This window comes from Medicago sativa, chromosome 4 (genome assembly GCF_051527215.1).
Source record: "Medicago sativa cultivar Bolivia chromosome 4, Bolivia_mono, whole genome shotgun sequence".
Taxonomy (NCBI): Eukaryota; Viridiplantae; Streptophyta; class Magnoliopsida; order Fabales; family Fabaceae; genus Medicago; species Medicago sativa.
The window spans coordinates 67,910,471-67,928,149 of NC_140752.1; the positions used below are offsets into that span (position 1 = coordinate 67,910,471).

Genomic DNA, 17,679 nt, shown 5'->3' on the forward strand with positions numbered 1-17,679 from the left:
TTTTATTTATTTTTTTTTTTTTATGAAGTAGTCTCTGTGTTTGGAAAGTTTTAGTGGATACATTTGCTTAACAAAAAATTCAAATAGCAGATGTTAGGAGGTGTTTGCATTGGTTCCTTACATATAAGGAAAGTTCAAAGTATTGTACTCCATTATTTGTATGATGATAAGATTAGTAAGATAAATGATAAAGGAACAAATAAAATGTGCCATTCCTTATAATTGTAGATTACTAACTAAGACAGAATTGCTTGCTTTTTAGACATTAGACAAGTTTAATCATTGATCGTAGTATGTCCATATAAATATAGAAGATTACTAACCAATATATTTGGACATCTTTAAGGAAAATCATATAATCATACCAAAAAAATATTCACTATTATGCAATCTCCTATCACAATTAATTAGTTAATGGATGAACAACGATAATCAAGTGTTTCGGAATGGGCCAAAGCTCATATCACCTGCTCAACACATGAAGAATCGTTAATCCAAAAGTCGTCGTTCAAGGAAATCCATAAAACCTCATGTGTGCCTCACCGCTAAGGAGTGCTCCTTGCACACATCTAGACCAACGGCCTCCCTGTGTCTTGCGTCGGGTTTGTAGGAGATATTTAGCATCACAACTATAAAAATGTGAATTCACGTCACATTCAAGGTACAATCACATTTTACCATATTTTATCTAGACCAACGGCCTCCCCGTGTCTTGCGTCGGGTTTGTAGGAGATAGTTAGTGTCACAACTATAAAAATGTGAATTCACGTCACATTCAAGGTACAATCACATTTTACCATATTTTCTCACACTTTACCCTACTCCATACGATCCAGTTGGTTCGTGACATCTTGAATGTGTTTCACACGTTTGACAACTTGATCAGCTTATTTAAGAAATCATTGAGTCAAGAAGGAAACTTTGCTGCCGATTGCTTGACTAAGTTGGGTTATAGAAATTCTTAAAAGTTTGATGGTTTTTGACATAGCCCCGCTCCAATTATATCTTCTTCATTGATTGCAATAGACGTATCTTTTGTTGCGCGTTAGCTTTTTGTTTTCTTTTTTTTCTTCTTCTTCTTTTCCACTTGTATCCAAAAATAATCTTGCCTCTTTTTTTTTTTTTCGATAAGTTAATTCAAATGCTACTTTGATATTAATTATTAAAATTCAATATCGTGTCATACATTCGTACTACTAGTATGCATGGGTCTACAATATTATACTATTTTCAAATACACCATTGTCAACAAAAACAAAAAACCATTCTTTCAAACAAAAACAATAATCCATGATGATGTCACTGTCAGCATCACACACCGTAGAAACGTGGTTAACTATTCTGACTGCCTCTACTTGGTAGTTGGTACGTGCCAGTATTTATAGAACTTGATTCCATAATATGCTATATGCACACAACACAACACAACAAACACAACACTAATTATTTTCTCTTAAGTCATACAGCAATTTTTCAATGGCTATTGGAGCAACTACAAAGATTCTTGTAATAGGAGGAACTGGTTACGTGGGAAAGTTCATTGTTGAAGCTAGCATTAAAGCTGGTTACCCTACTTTTGCTCTTGTACGAGGCTCAACTCTTTCTGATCCACACAAGTCATCCATCATCCAGAATTTCAATACATTGGGTGTCAACGTAGTTTTGGTATGTTATGTTATGAATTCTAATCAAGTTTAATGTCAAGCTTAAGCTTAATATATTATCAGTACTTTTCATGGAGAGAGTTAAACTCATAAGTCATTATCACATTATCACTTCAATTCAATCCCAATATCTCCTCCTAAACCACCAAATTAACCACTTATTATCATTCTAGAGCTAAAATTTTAGTTGATTAAAATAAGATAAAAAATTTAGTTGACTAAAATAAGATAGGATGAGCAAATCATTTATTGATAAAATATAAGTCCGTTGTTTACCAAAATACAAGTTTATATTAATGATATTTTGACTATTAAGTCTATAATAACTAAAGATAATAATCACATGAACTTTTCTAAGGACTTTCATATATAAATAATATTATATCAGTCAACGGTAAATTTACTAGTAAATGATATCTACCGGCGACATCTAGTTTAAATGATATCTACACGGATGACCGTGTTTCTAAAGTGATTAAAAAAATATATATTTTCTAATTGAGAAAATAAATACACACAAATATATATACATAGATAAATAGTTGATTCTATTACATATTAATGCAAAATTATTTTACACCGATAGAGCATATCTTTTTTTTGGTTACACCGATAGAGCATATCTATTAAACTCTTTTTTTTTTTGACAAGTATTAAACTCTTTCTTATTTGTTGAAGTGATTTAAGTTTATAATTTTTTCGATAAAAAATATATTAGTCACAGTCAGTTGTTGTTTTATTTTTTACGTCTGTTCTCTTTTTTTGACAAATATGCCTGTGCTCTTGACATGTACAATTTTCTTTTTTTGAACAAGACTAGAATTAAAGCCTCATAATTATTATTGATTTATAACACGTTGTTATGGGGTTATACGTTGTTTGGTATTTATTGGTAGGTCTTAATAATTGATGTTGATTTTTTGACAGGGTGATATATACGACCACCAGAGTTTGGTTAAGGTGATAAAGCAAGTGGACATCGTAATCTCATCAGTGAATCATGAGCACATATCTGATCAATATAAGATCCTTGCTGCTATTAAAGAGGCGGGAAATGTTAAGGTATATATCAACTATTTTGTTGCAATTTTTGGCATAACATTCTTTTTTATTACTTTTATCGGTCAAAAATAATAAAGAGTTTAAGAGAAAAAGTTAAAACACGATGTAAGTATGAAAGAGAGTTATCAAGAAATTATCACAAAATGATTGTATAAATATTATTTCTTTTAAAATTTTAACAAATGATTTAAAACATTTGTTAAACTAAAAACATTTGTTAAAATGTGCAAAATTGAAATTTTATTATCAAAGTTGGAAAAAATAAAAAGTTGTACCAAAAATATGTATGAATTTTCGTAGAAGAGACAAGATGAAACTAAACTTGGAGGTTTCAGGTAAGTAACACATCTAATCTCAAATAAGATATTGAATTTTATAATTTAAACAGATCATTGTTATTGCTACCTTATTAAAATATATAGTTCTTTGCTACCTTATTTAACTCAATATATTGAATCTTATAATTTGAACAGATTGTAATTGCTACCTTATTAAAATATATAGTTCTTTGCGAAAAATATTTGAAATATAATTTGTATACACTATTAATGTAAAAAATAATTAATATTACATTATCAATAAATTACAATCAATCAAATGAATAACTTTCAAGCAGTAATGAATAAAATCAAATTTTTTAATAATATGATGGTTATAATTAATCGATAACGTAAAATATTTTGAAACTGACAATACATACGAAGTAAATACAAAATATTTTAAGCCATGTTATAATTTGTTTTTCTATACAGAGGTTCTTTCCATCTGAATTTGGAAATGATGTGGACCGAAATCATGGTGTGAATGAAGGAAAGGCTGTATTTGATACAAAGGCCAAATTTCGTAGGGCCATTGAGGATGAAGGAATTCCCCATACCTATGTGGTTGCAAACTTTCTCACTCGACATTTCCTACCAACTCAATCACAACTTATTGACACAACTTTTCCATTAGATTCAGTTATTATCCTTGGGGATGGAAATACCAAAGGTAAAAAGCACAAATATCCTTTAAAATTAGAAATTTACTTATCACACACACCCTTCGGTTTTAGATATAAACAAAAAGTCAAATATATGCGGTCTAAATTTAGATCAAATATATTTGACTTTTTTTATTTATATTAAAAGACAGATATATTTATCTGTTTGCTTGTATTTGTTTAAGATAAGAGAAAATATATTCTAATTAACTTTTTCTTTATTGACAGCTGTTTTCAATACAGAAGAGAGTGTTGCAGCTTTCACTATTAGAACCATTGATGATCCAAGAACCTTGAACAAAATTCTCTATATTAGACCTCCCACGAACACATTGTCATACAATGACCTAGTATCTCTTTGGGAGAAGAAGACAAATAATAATCTTAAAAAAATCTATATTCTAGAGAAGCAAGTACTGAAGATGATTCAAGGTTAGTTATTAGTCTTAGATGATTTTAGTTTTTGTTAAAAGAATGTATATTTTTGTATACACAATTGCATAGAATAATTTTTCAAGTAATTGAGGATTGATTTTTCTCAACATAAGAGTATTGATTTATTCATTCAAGGAGAAATTTGATCTTTGTCTTGAGAAACACAAACACTCCTAAGATTAGGCGTGTCCCGGTGTGAGACATGTGTTGTATCTAACATTGACACAACACCGATTACATATAATTACACTAAATTATGTAATTTTCTCAAATTTTTATCAATGTCAATATGTCAGTGTCCTTGTCATGTCCAATGTCTGTATCTATATTCATGCTTCACAATTAAGATTATATGCATAATAAGGTTTTCTAAACAATTTGATGTATGTTTTGTTGTTTTTGTAGAGTCACCTTATCCTGTAAATATGGGCCTTGCAATTTGTCTGGCTGGATATGTGAATGGAGATCACACTAACTATGAAATTGATCCCTCCATTGGAGTAGAAGCTTCAGAACTTTATCCTGATGTCAAATATATCACTTTGGATGAGTACTTTGAGGAAAATCATGATCGCACCCCATTTTACTTAAATTGGTTATTATCTCTTAACAAAGGACAAAATTTCAATTAGTAATGTGAGAGTATGTTGTTTAATTAAGGAGCTACTTATCAATTTCTTTATTATGGGAATTGGTTGCTAGGTCTTTTAATCATACCATATACTTGTTAAAAAAATACTATTATATTGTACCATCAATAAATAGTCTAAGATAGAAAAAGAATGTGTTTTGAGTTGTAAAATTTCGTTGTCCAAGTAATAAATCATTAGGACTCGTGTTTTCTCAATGATATATGAATAAAGGTACTCTGATTTTTTGTAAAAATAAAATAAAAAAAAGGTACTTGATTTTGTTGCATGTTTATCGAAGCTTTGATGTTCTGATTTTACTTTTTTGTTTGCTTAAAAGTGTAGTACATATTTTTTTTTCTCTTCCCCATATGCATACAATCGTCTCTATTATGACAAAGGTAATTCTTTTGAACAAGTTGCTCAAAAATATTGTTTGGTAGTGAATGTGTTAAAAAGTCCAATAAATTATCTATCTTTATTATTTATAATATATCATTTTATAATATGTTATCAAAACGAGATTCTAACCAATTAGATTCGAAAGCTTAGGGCTTATAGTATTATGAAAAAGTGAAACTTACATGTATTCTTTAATTATTATGAAAAAGAGCATTATTCTTCATTGAATGGAGCATTACTCTCAAGTTTGTGATCTAAACTTTATCATGATGAACAAGGTCATTCAATGAAGAATGCCCTATATTAAGATTTAAATCAAGTATATGGACTAAATTAATGACCCTTGCTACAAACCATATTCTCCCTTGTTGATTGTGAACGTCTATGCACCGTGCATGGATCTATTTGATCAATTTATAGAGGAAGGTGGATTGATTAACTAAAGTCAACATTTTCGCAAGAAATGCGATAGGTGGAGACCATATTCATTGTGCCTTCAACTTTGGAGGGCAAGCGTATCTGGAGCAATTGGATGGACAGGTGAAATTAGGTAATGTATCTAGAATTCATTTCACTTCAATTTGGTCTGTTGATGTATGGTGTTTGCGGAAAGCTAAGAACAAGATTATCTTCAACAGCGAAAATATTGAGGTTTTTAAAGTGGTAGAGGAAATAAAATTGTTGGTGTGGAGTTCGTTATAGGTTAAGGTAAAAGGATTTTACTACGGTAATTGCTCCGGCACAATGCTAGCTGATACCTATCCTTACTGATATTACACTTAATTTTTAACTCCTGAGAAATGTTAGGGACACTCTCTTTTCAATACTCAATTTTTTATTTGGTAAAATCAATGAATGTATGACCCACAACTTTAAGTGAAACTTATTTCTAAAGTGTGAGACCCACCATAATTTAAATTAATAAAAAAGTGAATATTGGAGAGAGAATTGAAAAGAGAGTGTTATTGACACTACTCTTTAGTTTTTTTTTGGTTGAAAGGTTAATTTTTAGTTTTGGTTGAAGATTACTAACCAATATATTTGGACATCTTCAAGGAAAATCAAAAAATCATACCATGAAAATATTCACCATTATGCAATTTGTTAGTTAATGGACGAACAACGATAAGCAAGTGTTTCAGAGTGGACCAAAGTTCATATCACCTTCTAAACACATGAAGAATCATTAATCCAAAAGTCGTCGTTTAAGGACATTCATAAGACCTCGTGTGTGCCTCAGCGCTAAGGAGTGCTCCTCAACAAATCTAGACCATTGAGGCAACCTCCAACGGCCTCCCGCGTCTTGCGTCGGGTTTGTAGGAAATGGTTAACATCAACATCTATAAAAATGTGAATTCGTGTCACATTCAAGGTAAGATCATTTTACCATATTTTATCTACTCAATCTCATACTGACTTGAACATTGGAGTGTTAACCTCTTTTGCATGTTTAATTCTCCCAATCGGAGAAAGTGTTCCACCGTGCTGAAGAACAACCTCCTCCGAACCGGAACCCTTCAACCAGGAGTACTTTCGTCGGCCATCCAAAGTTCTACTATGCTATAGTGCATTCATACTGTTGTTATACCCTAATTTTGGACCTAAAAATACTTGTTCAATTCTTCTTTTCTTGCATTATAAGTCATTTGATATGTCTCTGATTAATTGCATCTTTCTCTGCATTTTATTTCAATGTTATTTGCAAAATTCATGAAAAAGGGCATTTTAGTCATTTCCTATGTCAAAAGTTCTTTCAGTCTTTTAAAATTTTTTTTGAGTCTTTTCAAGCAGTTTGAATAAGTCTTTGTTTCACTCTATGTCAAAATCCATTTTAAAAATTGCATTTGAAGTCATTTCGAGTCAGTTTTGCACCTAGGGGCATTTTAGTCTTTTCATGCGTTAAAACCCTGTTTAAATTCTAGAATTTGTCTCTGAGTCTTTTAATTTGTTTGAATAAACTCTTGCTTTAATCCCTTGTTAAAAATCATTTTTTAAATTGCATTTGAGTCGTTTCGAGTCATTTTAGTCCCTAGGGGCGTTTTGGTCATTTCACATAATATTTCTGATTCGTTTTAATCTGCTTTGTTGTTTTTAATCGTCTCATTTTACATTAATTTTCAATTTACTTTTTCAATTCAATTTTAGTTTTAATTTTCATTTTAGTCCGCGCACTTTTGTTATTTACGTTTTAATCCCTTTTAAGTTTGTTAGAGTCCAAGTGCCATGTGTCCAAATGTTATTGGTTCTTAAGAGTTTGTTACAAGTCTAGTGCCACATGTCTCTATCCTATTGGTCCAAGGTCAATGACTTAGCCTATAAATTGGTCAAAGGGTCAATTCATTCATTCACCAATCATTTTTTACAAATTCCACAAAAAATCACAAAAACTTTTTCATTTTTTTTCCTCTTTTCTTTCTCTCACGTGGCTAATTACCACCACCATAACAACCTCTAACAACCTCTTTCTCCACCACTCCTCCTCCCTAACTAACTCTTCTCACCTTCAACCACCACCCTAACCAACCTAAACCACCACAAAACCACCACAACTCCACCAATATTCATCACTAACCACCTCCAACAACATCAAAATCTGCATTCAATCATCGCCCTCATCCTCACGTATTCATCATCATCATCATCATCCTTCAATCTCCATCATCAATCTTCAATTCGCATTTCTCATCACAATATCATTCGCACCAAACAGCGAACGCTTCTCCTTCAATTCACAACCGAATTCGATACAAAACTCGTCCAAGTCCATTCCTCGACGGCACCGCAAGCTTCACCACAAACAAACGTTTTCAGATCAAACGGAACAGCAAGAACGAATTTCAACAACAACAGCAAGAACGAATTAGCCTACTCCAGGTTCAAGATCAAGAACGGAACCAAGCCGACGCATTTCAGTTCGCGACAGAGAAGAAAGAAGGAATTGGAATCACGAACAAAATCCGGAGCAAATTGCAAACGGGAAAGGTAAGAAGTTCTTTCGAATTCCTTTCTCTGTCAATATCCATGTGTTTGAGTGTTCCGAGTTTGAATCCGTGAAAATTAGTGTCGAATCGAAAAAGGGAGAGTAATCCGAGTGTAGTGGTTTGTTTCTCGTTGTGAGGCGATTGTATTTCAAGGTTCTGGCGCCGGAAATCTCCTGGCTCATCGGAGAAGACAACCGGCGCCGGCGAAGCTTATAGAGAGATGAGAGGGAGTCCACGCGAAGAAGAAGATGAGAAAGAGAGGTCTGTGTTGTGTTCAACGTGTTTTTGTTCTTGCTAGAATTGTTTTATGTGATGCCAATAATTGTGTATATGGGCCTGGGCTTTGTTTAACTTGTAGTCTCATTTTGTACTAGTTTCCTTGCTATCTTGACACCATTGTTTGCTGTTTACACTACTGTGAGTTTTAAAATCTCTACAAACGATTCCAAAAAATGCATATTATTTTCCTTTTGATATTTTTTGTTGATTCTTGATGATTCTTGCATGTTAGTACTGGAAAATATATGTGAAAACTTTTTGTCTTGCGTTAATTCATTTTCTTTTCAATTTTGTTGAAAAAACCTTGTTAAAAAACTTCTAAAACTAGTGAACTCTCCCGCCATTATTTTTGATGCTTGAAATTGGTTTCTCATGATGTTTTGATATGTTGAAAATTGATAAAAATATATAGGGAGACTTCTTGTGGCCTTGTGTTACTTTTTGATAATTTCTTGTAAAAATTTCGCATGTTCTTGATCCCAAAGTCTTGCTATGGTATATTGGTCCTTAGTGTGAGAGTTTGCAATGTGTATACCCCTGATTTAGAGTTGTTCCTTACTGTTTTGGAGTGTGATTTGTTAGTTCCTTGTGTTATAAGTCATGGGAATAACTCTATGTGGAATAAAAGTGCAAAATAGGCCTAAAAGTGCTTCATAATTGCTTAGTTTAATGCTTCTCTCTAATCCTCATGGTTAAAATTGAAATGGAACCTTTAAAAATTGATTGAAATATGAGGGTTAGGAGTGATGAATTGGCTTTGCTTTTGTGGTCAAGTTTTGGGTATGTTTTGCCTTTGTTTTGGTGTATCTTGAAGTTTTGTGATGTTTACTTGATTACATCTTTTTACCATGTTACATATTATGCTACTAACCATTTTGTTTATCATTTCATAAGCATTCCCATCTCATCTCATATTCACCTTTATCTTCTTGCAATTTAATTTGTACCAAGGCTTAGAATGTAATACTTAGGAAATTTTGTAATATTCCTTCCTTATGCCTTTTAATTTCTTGGCAAAGAGGCCATAGAATGTAACTAGGGCATGATGTAATAAGGACAATGGACTCTAATGATGTACACCGACACAAGCACCGACACATGCACACACATCACTATAATGTAGCTAGAATATGCATGTTTAGATGTATGCTTAGGATTGTATGTTTAGATGAATGCCTAGGACTCATACTTAGAAAAATCAACTTTCCAAAAAATATGAACCAACTTCACTCAAACCTTTTTTTCATAATAAACCTTGGGATCAAAATCCCATTGTATTTTCCTTTTCTTTTTCTTAATCAAATTTCAATGAACTTTAATCAAACTTTGACTTCTTTTGCAAATCACTAATCAAACCCCACTTTTTCCTTAATCTCATGCCCTTGAGGCCTCTTTCTATTCTTCAAAGTTTCCATTTTCAAACTTAAAATCAACCAACAAAAACAAAAACATTTTTTGGAAGAGAACTACGGTGGATTTGATCCCTTAAACGGGTACGTAGGCAAGGAACAAAATTCCTTCAATTCAACTAAAATAAAAATCCAAAAACATTTTTCTCCCTCCAATTCTTCATTTAGTAACTCTTAGGTGTAAATATCATTTCAAAATAGCATTTAAAAATAAAGCGCGCGCGTAGAAATTAAAGACGGTTCCTATAGGATACTATAGTCGTTATGGGTGCCTAACACCTTCCCATAGCGAAAACAACTCCCGGACCTCGATTCTCAAGGGTTTTGCTTACTTTTTCCCTTCCCAAGAAAAAATAAGATATCACCGGTTAAAAGGTTCAAACGTAATCAATGTTTGACACCCGAAAACCAAGATAAAACAGCTGGCGACTTCACTGGGGAGATTCGAGAGTTACGCCTAGTCTTTATTTCCACGCTTGCGCTTTCATTTTTACTTGCTTCCTTTACTTGCTTTCCTATGTGAATAAATGTTTAATTTCTTGCAAACGTGTGGGGTGAGAATATCAAAAGTCCTGCACCCGGGCTGAGTGAACTTAGGATTTAGGAGGGATATAATCGACAATTCATTCCGGGGGTTGCCTCGTGTTTTGGATTATGCGATCAATCCCACATAGCTGAGGCATTTTGGGGGTGATGTTGTCGGAGCGTGTTGTCGCGTTTAGGCACTTCACTTCTAATTGTTCTATGACGCTATGAACCGTAGATAACCAAACCCATCCATGGCCATTTTTCTAGGACGTAGTGCGGAGGCTAAACCGAGTGTTGTCTCGAGTTTTAGTCGTCACGCGATGCTACACTCAAGTTAGACCTTCCACGGATAATCATGGAGCGAGTGTTGTCTCGTGACACCGTGATATACGTCGGAGAGGTTGCAACTTGGGAACCTTTTTAGAACCCGGTTACTATCTCCTAAAACCCTAGATTCACCAGACACCGTGTCCACCCATGACTCCTCGACTTTGAACTTCAACCCACCATGTTTTCTCCGAACTTGAACATAATCATGCATTCATGCATACATGCATACATGCATAAACTTTTTCCATGCATTGTTATAGAAGGGCTTAGACAAATTGAATTTGTAAACATTGTAGGGATGAAGATGACTAAGTCCTACAAGTTCAAGGAAGTGGATTTGGCTAGTTTGAGAGATTTGGCACTCAAGATTGAGGATCCGACTGGTTTCCGACGTCGTTACGGGGCCTTACTTCCTATTCTCCATACTAATGTGGACGAGAAGCTTGTGCACACTCTAGTGCAATTCTATGATCCGGGGTATCGGTGCTTCACTTTCCCAGACTTTCAGTTGGTGCCTACTCTAGAGGCTTATTCTTCCTTGATGGGTTTATCTATTGCTAAGGGGATACCTTTCTCAGGACCTGAAAATCCTCCTACTCCATTGGTTATTGCTAAGGATCTCTATCTCAAGACCACCGATGTCTCCAAGAATCTTATCACTAAGGCACGCATCCGAGGGTTCACTTCAGAGTATCTTCTTGGGAAAGCCAACCCCAATACCACTTGTCAGGACACTCTTGAGGCTATTCTTGCACTTCTCATCTATGGGCTTATTCTCTTTCCGAATCTTGATGGCTTCGTGGACATGAATGCTATTATGATCTTCCACTCCAAGAATCCGGTTCCTACTTTGCTAGCTGACACATACCATGCTATTCACGATCGTTCCGACAAAGGTCGTGGATACATTCTTTGTTGCGTGCCTCTCCTCTATAGGTGGTTTATTTCGCACCTTCCGCAGTCTTTCCACGACAATCCGAGGAATTGGTCTATTTCACAGAGGATTATGGCTCTCACTCCTAATGAAGTGGTTTGGCTCACTCCCGCTTCTAGGGTTAAGGAAATTATCTTTGGCGGTGGAAAGTTTCTTAATGTACCTCTTCTTGGTACCCGGGGTGGAATCAACTATAACCCGGGGCTTGCTTTGCGACAATTTGGTTTCCCGATGAAAGATAAGCCCATCAATCTTGCTACAGCTCCTTACTTCTTTCACTACTCCAGTGCTCCCACGGGAATTAAAGAGGATTTCATGGATGCTTGGACTAAGCTTCGGAAGAAAGAGGTGAAGCACATGGGTGTAAGGTCCGGTGTTGCTCATGAGGCCTATACACAGTGGGTGATAAACCAAGCTGAGGAGATTGGTATGCCTTACCCCTCTATGAGATATGTGTCTGCATCTGTTCCTACCATGCCTTTGCCTCTACTCCCACCTACCCAGGAGATGTATCAGGAGCATCTAGCTATGGAGAGTCGGGAGAAGCATCAGTGGAGGGCTAGATACTATGAGGCTGAGAACTTGATCATGACTTTGGATGGAAAGGGTGAGCAGCAGACTCATGAGGTCTTGACACTGAAGAAGGAGTTAGCTAAGGCTAAGAGAGAGATTGAAGAGAAAGATAGGATGCTTATGAGGGACTCCAAGAGGGCTAGGGGTGCCCGTGACTTCTATGCACGATACTGTAGCTATGAGTCTGAGTCTGAGGATGATGCTTCCACTTCCTATGCTTGAGGATTTCTTTTCCTGTTGTTACTTCCAGTTGTTTATGTTGATTTACATTTCAAAGTCTATCCCTTGGCTTAGCATTTCAAAGGGAATCGTCTTGTAAAACTATATGTTGGTTGTTTGTTCCCGTTTATGTTAATTGTTGTTTAGTAATGTTTACAAATTTCTAGTTTGTTTAAAACCCTTCGATAACACATAAAAAGAATCTTTTCGCATGCATTTACACATTTCATGCATCATATGCATTCATTGGTCACAAAAAGCTTCTCTCGTGCTTATTGCCTCCTGGTTTTGTCCGCCGCAGTCTGAAAAGTGGCTCGTGCTCGCAAAGTGTATCAACCAGATAGAATTCATCAAACAAGATTTTACAAGAGAAGAATCATGGCTAACTTTGAAGAAGAAAATGCTCAGCTCCGTGCCGAATTGGCTGCTATGAGAGAAGACTTGGCTAAGGCTCACGATGCTATGTCCACTATGATGGCCGCACAGGAACAACCAGCCACATCTATTCCAGCTACTACTGAAACAATTCCATCTATCCCACTGGCTACTGTGGCTACTGATGCTCGGTTTGTTATGCCCAACGGCCGTCCTTATGGCCTCTCAGCTTACTACTCTCCTAATACTGCTGCTGGTGTCTCTGGTTTTGCTGGTCAAGGACAGATTCCCGTATCCACTACTATGCCCCAGGTGACTACTGTTGTTACCGACCCTATTGTACACACTGTGCAACAGGTGATTGATGTTGATACTCCGCGTGGACAAGATCCCGCAATGGAGGCTATGAAAAGACAGTTGAGGGAGTTGGCTGGAGAACTCCGTGAAGTCAAAGCTAGCCGGGGAAGCAATGGTGCTCCTGCTAAAGCTCGTGATCTATGCTTGGTATCCCGATTTGAGGTTCCTAAGAAATTCAATGAGCCAGAATTTGACAAATACAATGGAACTTCTTGTCCACACAACCATGTCATCCGGTACGTCCGAAAGATGGCAAATTACGCAGACAATGATGCACTGATGATCCACTGCTTCCAGAGTAGCTTGACAGACGATGCAGCAGATTGGTACACTGGTTTGAGCAAAGACAACATCCATACTTTTGAGGATCTGGCTGCTGCTTTTGAGAGTCAATATGAATTCAATACCCGTCTGAGGCCAAATAGAGACTCTCTTAAAGCCTTGTCTCAGAAATCAGATGAAACCTTCCGAGAATATGCTCAAAGATGGAGGGGGGCAGCTGCCCGTGTTTCTCCTCGACTTGATGAGGAAGAGTTAACACAGACATTCCTGAAGACTCTGAAGAAGGAATATAAGGAGAGAATGATAGTCTCTGCCCCAAACAACTTCTCTGATATGGTTACAATGGGAACTCGTCTAGAGGAGGCTGTCCGAGAAGGTATTATTGTCCTCGAGAAAGGTGAATCTTCAACCAGTGCACCAAAGAAGTATGGTAATGGTCATCATAAGAAGAAAGAATCTGATGTAGGGATGGTGTCTGGTAACCCATCTGCAGCTGCTACACAATTACCTATGCCCTATCACTACATGCAGTACTCTCAGCATCCTTTCTTCCCACCATTCTACCAGCAATATCCTCTGCCACCGGGTCAACCACCAGTGCCCGTTAACGCCATTGCCCAACAAGTACAACAACAGCCTCCTGCTCAACAGCAGCAGCAACAACAGGGTCCCCGACCCAGACCTGCTTTTCCACCAATACCAATGCGGTATGGTGAGCTGCTCCCAACTCTACTGGCCAAGGGACACTGTGCCACTAGACCAGGCAAGCCTCCGCCTAATCCATTGCCTCCCAGGTTCCGACAGGATCTAACATGTGCATTCCATCAGGGTGCTCAGGGCCACGATGTTGAGGGTTGCCTTGCTCTGAAATATATTGTGAAAGACCTAATAGAAAAGGGACGGTTGACTTTTGAGAATAGTGCTCCTCATGTTCTTGACAACCCGCTTCCAAACCATGCTGCTGTTAATATGATTGAGGCTTTTGAAAGGGTCCCTGTTCCTCAAGAGGATCCCGTGCTGGATGTCCGCAATGTTGTTACTCCCTTGGTACCGTTACATGTCAAGCTATGCCAGGCTTCTTTGTTCAAACATGATCATGATTCTTGTTCAGAATGTCTGCAAAATCCCATGGGCTGTTGTGTGGTGCAAGGTGATATCCAGAGCCTGATGGATGACAAGCACTTGATTGCCAGTGATGTATGTGTGATTGTGCCAGTGTTCCATGACTCCCCTGTTGAAAGTGTATCTCAGACGAGAAATGTTGAGCCTTTGGTGATCAGGTTACCTGGTCCGGTATCTTATACCTCTACCAAAGCAATTCCTTACAAGTACAGTGCAACCATGATTGAGAATGGAGTAGAAGTGCCTCTGGTATCCCCAGCTACAGTTGACAATGTTGCCAGTGAAGTTACAACTCTGAGAAGCGGAAAAGTCCGTCCACCCTTGTTTCAAAAGAAGGTGGTTACACCCATTGCCACAATAACTCCACCAGTCGCCCCTCCTGTTGATAAGAACCCCGGCCCATCAAGCCAATCTATTGACGAGTCTAACCTGGATGAAATCTTGAGGCTTATTAAGAAGAGCGACTATAAGATTGTTGACCAATTGTTGCAAACTCCGTCAAAGATATCCATCCTGTCTCTGCTCATGAGCTCAGAAGCTCACAGGAAGGTATTGATGAAGATACTGGAGCAGGCCTTTGTTGATCATGAAGTCTCTGTGGAGCAATTCAATGGAATAGTGGGTAATATTACCGCTTGCAATAGCTTGGGATTCGGTGACGATGAACTCCCCGAAGCAGGGAAACACCACAACTTGGCTCTGCACATCTCGGTGCACTGCAAGTCTGATATGATATCCAATGTGTTGGTGGACACTGGATCGTCTCTAAACGTAATGCCTGAATCCACACTGAGGCAATTGAGCCATCATGGAATTTCTCTGAGGGGTAGCAGCTACCTGGTTAAAGCTTTTGATGGGTCCCGCAAGGATGTTCTCGGGGAGGTAGACTTGCCAATCACCATTGGCCCTGAGACATTTCAAATCACATTCCAAGTCATGGACATCAACGCTTCTTACAGCTGTCTCCTCGGAAGACCGTGGATCCATGACGCTGGAGCAGTAACTTCTACGTTGCATCAGAAGCTCAAGTTCATGAGGAATGGTAAGATCGTCACTGTGCATGGTGAAGAAGCATATCTAGTTAGCCAAGTATCATCTTTCTCTTGTGTTGAAGCAGGGTCCGCTGAAGGGACGTCGTTTCAAGGATTGACCGTTGAGGGCGCAGAACCCCGGAGGGCTGGTGCTAGCATGGCTTCATTAAAGGATGCCCAGAAGGCTGTCCAAGCAGGGCAAGCTGCTGGCTGGGGCAAAGTGATTCAGATCTTGGAAAATAAGCGTAAAGAGGGCCTTGGATTCTCTCCAACCTCTGGTGTTTCAACTGGAGCTTTCTACAGTGCTGGGTTCATCAATGTTATTGCCGAAGATGCTGCTGAAAGAAGCCACGTGCCTACATTTGTTATACCAGGAGGCACTGTGAGAAATTAGGAGGTCATTGACGTTCCTTTAGTCATGCATGCTCCCATGTAATGTGTCTTGTTGCTCATGTTTTTCTTTGTTTTCAAAATAACAATCCTTTCGCTCTGCCCAAGGCGAAAGTGATATCATTGTAAGGGCGTGTTTGTTTCGGCATTGCCGTTTTCAATAAAAGTTGTCGTTTTTCTCACGACTCTTTGTTTTTTACTTTTAGTGCCTTTTCCTTGGAAATAATGGTAATGCCAGAAAAAACCAAAACATTTGTTATTTTCTTATTAATTTCAAAAATCTGCATAGAAGACATTTTTCCTAAAAATCATTCCAATCATATTATGCAGATTGAACCATAATAAACCCGTTGAACACAGTGACCCTATGGTTCCTCCAAATTTTGAATTCCCTGTATATGAAGCTGAAGATGAGGATGATGATGATGAAGAGATACCGTATGAGATCACTCGATTGCTTGAGCAAGAAAGAAGAGCCATTCAGCCTCACCAGGAAGAGATTGAGCTTATCAACCTGGGTACTGAAGAGAACAAGCGAGAGATCAAGATCGGTGCTGCCCTCGAGCCAGAAGTGAAAAAGAAGATCATTCAGCTTCTCCATGATTATCCAGATGTCTTTGCATGGTCCTATGAAGATATGCCGGGTCTAGATCCCCAGATTGTGGAACATCGGATACCGACAAGACCTGAATGTCCTCCTGTCAAACAGAAATTGAGAAGGTCTCGTCCAGACATGGCTCTTAAGATCAAGGCTGAAGTACAAAAGCAAATTGATGCGGGTTTCCTCATGACAGCTGAATATCCTGAGTGGATTGCCAACATCGTACCAGTACCAAAGAAAGATGGGAAAGTTCGAATGTGTGTTGATTACAGAGATCTGAACAAAGCCAGTCCAAAAGATAACTTCCCACTGCCTCATATTGATGTGCTTGTCGACAGTACTGCTCAATCCAAAGTGTTCTCTTTCATGGATGGTTTCCCTGGTTATAATCAGATACGAATGTCTCCTGAAGATAGAGAAAAGACGTCCTTCATCACTCCGTGGGGAACGTTCTGTTATAAAGTGATGCCGTTTGGCTTGATAAATGCTGGTGCTACCTATCAAAGAGGTATGACAACTCTGTTTCATGATATGATTCACAAAGAGATTGAAGTATAAGTTGATGATATGATTGTGAAGTCAAGTGATGAAGAGCAGCATGTTGTGTATTTGAAAAAGATGTTTGAAAGATTGAGAAAGTACAAGCTGCGGTTGAATCCGAACAAGTGCACATTTGGTGTAAGATCTGGAAAGTTTCTAGGCTTCATTGTCAGCCAGAGAGGCATTGAAGTTGACCCTGACAAAGTCCGAGCCATCAGAGAGATGCCGGCCCCTCAAACTGAAAAGCAAGTCAGAGGTTTCCTCGGACGTCTGAACTATATTTCAAGATTCATATCTCATATGACTACTACTTGTGGACCAATTTTCAAATTGCTCAGAAAGAACCAGCCTGTTGTATGGAATGTTGAATGTCAGGAAGCTTTTGATAGCATTAAGGAATACCTGTTGGAACCACCTATCCTTGTCCCGCCAGTGGAAGGAAGGCCTTTGATCATGTATCTGTCAGTTTTAGATGATTCAGTGGGTTGTGTTCTCGGTCAACAAGATGAGACTGGTAAGAAAGAGCATGTTATCTACTATCTGAGCAAGAAGTT

General features: G+C 37.5%; 1 protein-coding gene across 1 annotated transcript; it reads left to right on the top strand.

The window, feature by feature from the left end:
• Positions 1-1,408: 1,408 nt before the first annotated feature.
• On the top strand, positions 1,409-5,061 carry LOC146931051 (phenylcoumaran benzylic ether reductase Pyrc5-like). The gene is made up of 5 exons (XM_085702546.1): positions 1,409-1,665; positions 2,592-2,726; positions 3,479-3,716; positions 3,937-4,140; positions 4,549-5,061. Exons 1-5 carry the CDS (start codon positions 1,477-1,479, stop codon positions 4,773-4,775), a joined length of 993 nt encoding a protein of 330 aa, XP_085558672.1. The 5' UTR covers positions 1,409-1,476; the 3' UTR covers positions 4,776-5,061.
• Positions 5,062-17,679: the final 12,618 nt, after the last annotated feature.

What these genes read in the sequence shown, in the direction of transcription:
- LOC146931051 (XM_085702546.1), top strand. Translation starts at nt 1,477, where the DNA reads ATGGCTATTGGAGCAACTACAAAGATTCTTGTAATAGGAGGAACTGGT. An exon ending in AAGAGGCGGGAAATGTTAAG is followed by an intron (nt 2,727 to 3,478) that starts GTATATATCAAC and finishes TTTTCTATACAG; the next exon opens with AGGTTCTTTCCATCTGAATT. An exon ending in TGGGGATGGAAATACCAAAG is followed by an intron (nt 3,717 to 3,936) that starts GTAAAAAGCACA and finishes CTTTATTGACAG; the next exon opens with CTGTTTTCAATACAGAAGAG.